At 43.0% G+C, this 8504-nt stretch overlaps 1 protein-coding gene across 2 annotated transcripts; it reads right to left on the bottom strand.

Moving 5' to 3' along the window:
- Positions 1–890: 890 nt before the first annotated feature.
- Positions 891–5836, bottom strand: LOC111592417 (transcription factor mef2A). Of its 2 annotated transcripts, none has more exons than XM_030225084.1 (4): positions 5097–5836; positions 2613–3968; positions 1364–1973; positions 891–1176 (listed from the first exon to the last, which is right to left on the bottom strand). In XM_030225084.1, the coding sequence occupies exons 1-3, from the start codon at positions 5711–5713 to the stop codon at positions 1538–1540; spliced, it is 2409 nt and encodes an 802-aa protein (XP_030080944.1). In that variant the 5' UTR covers positions 5714–5836; the 3' UTR covers positions 891–1176; positions 1364–1537. The 2 variants fall into 2 exon arrangements, with proteins under 2 accessions (XP_030080944.1, XP_023160361.2); XM_023304593.2 differs by having other exon boundaries at positions 891–1140.
- Between the last annotated feature and the right edge of the window lie 2668 nt (positions 5837–8504).

Raw genomic sequence — 8504 nt, 5'->3', positions numbered from 1 at the left:
GAACAATAACAACTTGATTTGCATATACAATTGATATACATAGTTATATATATATTTCTGAGACATTTATTAGACACAAATAGAATGTAGTTTTATAGTGTAATATTATATACTCTAGACGCTCACATAATATGCTAGTTGTATAAGCGATATCATTTGTAATAACTAAAAAATGTACACGCTAAACGACTAAGACAATGCGAGCAAAAGAGAGGGAGAGAGAGAGAGTAAGAGAGAGTGATATAGTGTCCTCTCTCGCTCTCTCTTGAGCTCCAACTAAAAGAAAAGAGACTAACAAGATTATAGTTTACTTGTAATTGTAATTGTAATTGTAATCAAATTGCATTAATTATAAACAATTATGAAATTTATCATCATTTAAATTATGAGGAGAAATTAATTAAATTCATTGTTTAACTATTAAAAATTGCATAAATCTTGCTGTTTGTTGCTTGTTGCAGCCGCTGCTGTTCTTGCATAACTTCATCTAGTTAAATAATGTACGATATATATATATATTGCTTAACTACATAATATACTTATATGCATATAATTGTCTGTGTGTGTATGTGTGTGTGTGTATTTGTATTTGTTTATAAATGTGTGTGTGTATTTTGATATTGCTGCTTCTCCTTCTCTCTTTTATTTTTTATTTTTTGCCATGTGACTCAAAACTAAAAGCGACAGCAAATTGATAAATGGCTTTTGTTTATATATATATATTTTTTTATTTAATATATTGTTTATGTTTTTTTTTGCTTTGTTTTTTGCTTTCTTCTTTCATCGCCTCATCGTTTAAAAAGATATTAACTAAATGTGTCGCATAATATTAAATTAAACATAAAATTAAAATCACAATTTTATAGACTTGATGTGTGTGTTGTGTGTAGTGTGTGTGTGTGTGTGTGTGTAGGTGTGTGTCAGCGCTTCATGTGATTTGATTTTGTTGTTTGGTTCAACTGCTTCAGTAACTTCCTCGCTCTCTCTTTCTCTCTCTCTCTCTCAGTTGTCGTTCGTGCATCCAGGCAAAATATTCTTGAAAAATATTTGAGTGGAATTTTGTTGTTGTTGTTTAAAGCATAGTTCTGGGCGCAGGGAAAGGCACAATTCAATATTAATTAAAAATTGCTGCTGCAAGCTCTAAAAAAATAGTAAAGAAAAAAAATTTGGTGAAAGCTGCAAGAGAGAGAGAGAGAGAGAGAGATAGATATAGCCAGTGAGTTAGCAAGAGGCGAGCGGAAATTAGTTTAAGTTTTTAAGCTGCACGAATTTAATAAGCAAAACAATCAGAGGGCCGGCACGATTTGCATTGCCACGCCCCCCGCGCTGCCCGCCCCAAACCCGCTAGCGACTCGAAGCTCACCTGCAGGAACACACACAGCGCTCTAAATGTTGCTTGTTGTTTGTTGTTGTTGTTGTTGTTGTTGTTGTCTGTGGGTTTGTCGTTGATGGCAGCGAAACGATTTGGCAACGAATCTTCTTCCAACTTCACTTCACTTCACTTCAGTTCACTTCACCTCGCTCTCATCATAACTTCCTAGAGATAGAGCGTCGCCTGTTGACGCTGATCGAAATGATGCACATAGAGCTTCTTCTTGGACTTCTCCTTGCTCGGCCGCAGATCCCACACCAAATTGGAGAGGCTGCGCGGCCGAGACAGGCGTCGCGTCTTCTTCTCCGGCAGCTGCTTCTGCGAATCGCCCGAGGTTCGTCCCCCGCTGCGCGAAGAGTCGAGTGTACCCTCGCGCGGATTATGATGATTGTTGCTGCTCGAGCTGCGACTGTGACTGTGACTGTGACTGTGTAGGTAGCCATGGGTGTTCAGTATGCTGCTGCACTTGAGCACCACGTCGGGCGGCGTCTGTGAGCAGGCGTCAACTGATCCTCCTGCTGCTGCCTTGGCTGAGATCGGCGGCGTCATAGCCGCTGTATTGCTATCGGGCGTCAACTGCAGGCTGCTGAGGCTCTTGTATCTAGGCGGACAGTAAATATAACGACTGATTTCAGAACTTGTATTCATTAACACATATCAAATTGGGTGGCTCTAGCTATGATGATCTGCTGAGGTCAAGAGACGAAGAGATTAACGCACAGACAAATAGTGAGCTAGACAGATGAGCAAGGTCACATTGACTTAACTTATCCGGCCTGCATATAACTCTTATTTGTATGCCGATATTTATCGATATTAGAGAATTTAAATGAGTTATGCTTATGAAATTTTAAACTTATGTTGAGTGGCTCTATACGAATATATACACAAATTTTCAAGTCTCTGGCTTTAGTAGTTTATGAGTTCGATGAGGTTGGAAGAGCGAAAAAACGTGTGAGCTCAGTGAGACGAATACAATGAGTTTCAGACGAACTCAGTCTGGGTAAGTCTGTTATTCTGAGCTGTTATTCTATAAGCTTTAGGCCTTCTTTTACCTATCTACACATTTGCACGACGGCAAAATACCCTGTAATATCACAGTGACTGACCAGATATTATCTTGTGATATATCTTTAATAAGCTTATTTAAATTTGCCAAACAATCGATTACTAGTTTAGAGTTTCCTTGAATACTCTTAACAAGATCTAATGAGAGCTCTTCGCCTCATGTTGCACTCACCTGATATGAAACAGCGGCGACTGCGGCTCCAGCGATTCCTTAACTGGCAAATGATTATTGGGCGTCAGCACCTTGCCGTGATGTGGATGTGGGTGTGGATGTGGGTGTGAGTGTGTGTGTGGATGTCCATGCGAGTGAGCGTGATGTGCATTGATCGCTGCAGCAGCCACAATGGCAGCTGGGTTGTTGTTGTTGTTGTTGTTGGGCGTTGGCGGCAACTGTTGCTGACTGTGACTGTGAGTGTGACTGTGACTATGGCTGTGACTGTGACTGTGACTGGTGCCGCCAGTTGAGTTGCCATTGCTGCTGCTGCCGGCGCTATGCGCATTCGCATTCGCATTCGCATTCGCATTCGCATTCGAATTCTTGATGTAAAGCTTTGGTAGTGTGGGACGCTGTCGCTTCTCGGCTGGCTTCTTGCCCGGAATTGTCTCAATGGGCGGCGGCACGGGCTTGATATCTTCCTGCCTATGGCTGTGATGATAGTGATTGACCAGCAAATGATGCTGCTGTTGCGGCTGTTGGTGTTGCTGCTGCGTTGCATATTGATGATGATGTGTGTTGCCGCCATTGCTGCTGCTGTGCTTATTCGACTCGAGGCTGCTGTAGTTGTTGTTGTTGTTGCTCGACTGTTGCTGCTGCTGCGACTGTTGCCCTGGTTGCTGTGTCGGAGCTGCGGCGGCTGCTATTGGTGCGCGTATCAAGCTGCAATAGTTGCCATTGCCGCTGCTGTCCGTATGATGCGATTTGAGCGTAGGCGATTCGCAAATCGGTTCGAATCGTGCCAAACCCTTCGAGAGCGGTGTCAGGCCACGCACGTAATCATAGATGTGATCGATCTCGTTGTACTCCTCGGCAATGTCATTGCCATTGAGCATTTGGTGTTGCTGCTGCTGCTGCTGCTGATGCTGCAGCTGGTGCTGCTTGGACCACGAATCACAGCTGGCGCTCTTGCGCAACACATAGCCGCTCTCCAACCAGCCGCTGGCCAGGCCCGCCGCCGACGGCAGCATGACAATGGGCAAGCGATTGCCGCTGCTATTGCGACTGCTGAACTTGGAGTCCTTCTTCTCCTTTTCGCTCAGCTTGAGATCAACAATTTGCAGGCGATCGCGTGCATCGGCCAGCAAGCGCTGCGCCTTGTCCAGGAAGCGCGTGTACTCAATGAAGTGCTCCAACTGCTCCATGTTCTTGGCACACTGCAGCTTGATCTTTGCATTCAACGGCACCGGCACCAAATCCGTATCCTTTTGCAGTGGCAGCGCAAAGATGCGATCGATCTCCACGCAGCCCAACAGACGCAGCTCCGGCACAAATGGCTGCTTCAGACCCTTCGGCGCGCTGCCATGAACGAGCCTGCAGCCGGATAGAGAAGTTATTTTATATAGGATATGCTAAGACAAGCTCAAATGTGGCAACGTCGAGCATTAGCGACTGCATAATACTCGCTCTTAGCGCTAAATTTATGCATGATATAGCAGTTTACTGATTTAGCTTGCTTCTGATAGTAACTCAAGGAAAGCTAAAGATTTTTAAGATATGCTAAGCCCCTATGAGAATTGATAGTGTCTTGAGGCGCATAAGTACAACATATTTCCATCTTTAATAGATCTAACCTCTTTAATAGATCTTTAATAGAACTAACGTCTTCAATAGATCTTTAATAGATCTAACCTCTAGATAGTAATGCTTGAATATGCATAGGTAGGGTATAAGGGGTAACTAGATGTATAAGCTGAAAGTGTTATACAATGATTGAACGGAACAGACAGCAATATAGAAGTAATTGTAGTAAGCCAATATACTCTTTTTTCACAAGCTGAACGCGTATCAGTGGAGGTTACAGAGGAATGTGTATTCCTAACTTCAAGTAGGCATTCAACAGGTAAGGCAGACAGACAGACAGCTAGACAGACGGACGAATAAACAACAATATGGAAGACATTGAACAAAAATCAATATACTCTCTTTGCATAAGTTGAACGAGCATAAGACGCCTTCACAGAGGCATATATATATGCGGAATGATAAATCTCTAGCTTTAATAGATCAGAAAAATTCACAGACAGACAAAGCATAAACACATCAGAACTGAGGGCACTGCACAAAAACTAATATACTCTCTTTGCACACGCTGAGCGAGCATAAGACGCCTTCACAGAGGCATATATATATGCGGAATGATAAATCTCTAGCTTTAATAGATCAGAAAAATTCACAGACAGACAAAGCATAAACACATCAGGACTGAGGGCACTGCACAAAAACCAATATACTCTCTTTGCACACGCTGAACGAGCATAGGACGTTACTAGAGAGATATATCTTAGAGAAATATATATTCGTAATTACTTTAGATTGAATGAGAAAAAGGGACAAACAAACAGACTATAGCTAAAACCAATATGCTCTGCTGGCACAAAGTGAACGGGTATTATAAATAGTTATCTCAGTTTAAATAGTTATCTAAGCAATTCAACTCACCTCACAATAACTGGCATACGCTTGAGCAACAGATTCTTGACCGTATGCACACCGCTGATGCTGTCCTCGCGCGCTATCGGCGAAAACTTGGCTTTGGTATCGAGTGGCAGATTGATGATCTCGTCCTTGATATTTCGGCACTGCAGATATTTGCCATTGTCGTTCATGGTGGTCAGCAGCTCGCCGGCGTGTATGGTGCGATTCAATTGCTGGCAGCGAAACGTTTCACGCACCAGAACCCGAGCATTGCGTCGTCGTGCCAGCTCCAACACCGAGTCGATGCAGCGCGTCGAGCGCCCGTCCTCGCTGAGCAGCTCGAAATAGCCGTTGTAGGTCTCTGGTATGAGCACCTTGGCGCCCACATTAGTGGGCTTGCGTCCCTCTTTGATCTTGATGGGCTGCGCCAATATCTGATATTTCTTGCCAGCGCTCAGGAACAACGCGGTGCTCTGGAGCGACGGAGCCGAGAGTGTGGGTACGCCCAGTGCCTGATGTTGCCCTTTAAGGATTTTGGCCACCGCCGGCAGCGGCTGTTTGGAAAAGTCGCGCAAATAAACGGGCGTTGCATCACCGAAACGGGATGCTGCCAATATGATTTGGCCATCGGTGGCGGCCATGTCGCGATTAAAGAATGAGAGCAGCTTGCTGCGCGCCAATTGAACATTAAATGAGAGTAAATTTCATTGGACTGGCTGCGGCTCACGTTCCAGCTGCGGCTCCAGCTGCTGCTGCTCCAGCTGCTGCTGCTCCAGTTGCTGCTGCTGCTGCTCTGGCTGCTCTGACTGCTGTCCACCCACAGCTCCTTCCTCTGGCTCGCTGCTATTGGCGTCGCTCTCCCAGCTGTCGACGTTGGCGTTCAACTGATCCTCCAACTCGAGCGCGCGTCGCTTTAACAATTCCTGTTGACGCAGTCGCAGCAATTGGGCTCCACGACTGCAACAGGCGTTTGCTATTTGCTCTTCAATGGGCGTGGCTGCCGCTGCTGCTGCCTCAATTGCTGCTATTTGACGCTGTCGCTGACGCTGATACTGATTCTGATGCTGCTGCTGCTGCTGCTGATGCTGCTGCTGCTGCTGATTCTGACTGAGTTTCGTCTCAAACTGTTTCTGACTTTGACTTTGACTCTGGCTGTGGCTGTGGCTGGTCAGCAGTCGCGTGGATGTTTGCAGAGCGTAGTTGAGATACTGCATTCGGTTTGCTGCTCCTCTTCGTTCTGGCCACAGTGTGCGAATTCTTCTTGTGCTCGTCCTGTCTTCTTCAACTTCTTCTGCTGCTGCTGCTGCTGCTGCTGCTTCTTCTTCTTCTCGGCAAGTCCTGCAAGTTTGTTGTTTTTAATTAGTCAAAAGGGTTTTATTTTTTTTTTACGATCGTTTTTATGCCTAGCCCTAATCAAGGCAGCGCAAGGGCCAAGAGTATACTTAAAGCTGCGTGAGTTACCACTAGAGTGGCTTATGCTAGATAGTTAAGCTATAGGCGAGAGTAGTTTGAACAGTTTGCTATATAATTATTTCTTCTTTGAACTACTACAAGTTTTGTGGTACTTTAAATAGCGTAGCTAACTCATAGCTATACGTGTCTCTTGCCAGAGAGCTCAACTATATGCGAGGGTAGTCTGTAAAGTTTTACGCTTGGCCTTATGCTTACATATATACATAAATTTTTCCATATTTCTATACTTTTATCGATGTACCTATATTTTAAGAGTATTTAACTTTATGCGAGGGTTGTCTAATAAGTTTTCAATTTTAAATAATATATATACTGCAGTTTCTGTTCAATTTTAGCTCAGCAAGAATTTTGCAGACAATCTTAAAGTGGCCTATGTTACGCGCAGTGTTTTCTACATGCTATAAGCGAGCGTTGTTTGAAAAGTTTTCGATTTTCAGTCGCACTACTATTTTTGTGAACAATGCTGTATCTGCTTTTAGCAGCAGTATAAAAACTTCTGCGTAGACTTAACTACATAAGCCTTGCACTGCAAAGCTTAGCTAGAAACGAGGTTAGCTAGTAAAGTTTCCCACTTGGCACTATATCTTAACTATCTTTGTAGCTCATTAAGCTCTGCATATATATTTTATATTTAATTATAAGAAGCTAACGATAAAGAACTTATCTAAATGCGAGGTTAGTTTCATATGTTAACATATTTTTTAAAATTTTGCACTGCGCTCTGCGTTTCACATCAATTTTACAGACTGCCCTCGTGGAGTTTACAAAAAATTCACACACGCACGTACACAGATGCACACTCTCATCTAAAGGTGTTATTTATGTGCTCATAAAGTTGAATAGAAATTGCATTTGTGGCAAAGGCTGCCTGAAGATGCAGGCAAATATGCCCAAGACGCTGGCGACAATGCCCAACATGCCATTAAGACCATTAGGCAGAGGGAAGTGCAGTTGCAGTTGCAGTTGCAGTGGCGAGTTGGCAGCTTGTGGAGTAGGAGTTGTAAGCCTGGCCAACAAATGACCAGACATTTAAAGTACTTAAAGGATATTTGCATATTTATGAGCTCACATAAATGCGACGATGGCAACACAAGCTGAACTGTGCAGTTCAGTTCTGATGTGTGTCTGCCCGAAAACGTTTACTAAATTAGTTGGCAATTAGAAGCAGGGAAACATATGTATAGAGAAGCTGACATAGACTGACCTGGACTGGACTTAAGGCTATGCAATGGCTGCTGGAACGCGCGAATCATAAACAATTTTATGAGCCACGAGCTGAAAATGCAATTTTCCCCCGAAACAACAGCAACAACAACAACAACAACAGCAACAACAACAACATAAAGTGCATTCACCAAAAGTTATAAAACATTTCGTGCTGTACATTAAAGGAAGCATAATTGAATTTTTTTATGTATTTGCCAGTGTGGGAAAAGGCTATATGAAAAGTATGCTCTTTTCAGCTATATTCAGTAGGAGGTTGGCTTATGAAATATATTATGATTGGCTTATGAATATGTATTACCATGTGTGTGTGCTTTGTAAAGGATTAGCTAGTGTTGGAAAAGAGCATAAATCCATTTTGAAAACTCTTTTCTTAGCCGTCAGTTAACCAAGCTTTAGATCAAACTATATTGTAAACCAATTTGTTGTATTATTTTAAGCTTTATGTCAAATAGTTTCATGCTTTTTATACTACTTAATAAATATCTAGTGTTGTAAAGGCTCTTGTGAGTAGCTTAAAAGCATAGTAGAATTTCTAGCTAGTTTTATTGCGTCAATAAGTACTTGATTTGTGTGATCTGTCAAAGGTGTTCACTGCATTTAGTGCATACCACTTAGCTGCCAGTGTTGGAAAAGCCTTTGTGAGCTACTTAAGAGACTAGCTCATTTGTTAGCCTCGTTTTACTGCACTGCTTCTCAGTGCTGGAAAAGCTTCTGTGACTAAGAACATATTTC

This window comes from Drosophila hydei, unplaced genomic scaffold, assembly GCF_003285905.1.
Source record: "Drosophila hydei strain 15085-1641.00,03,60 unplaced genomic scaffold, DhydRS2 tig00008122-arrow-pilon, whole genome shotgun sequence".
Taxonomy (NCBI): Eukaryota; Metazoa; Arthropoda; class Insecta; order Diptera; family Drosophilidae; genus Drosophila; species Drosophila hydei.
Note: the sequence above shows the minus strand (reverse complement) of the source record. Positions and strands in the feature narration are given on the sequence as shown.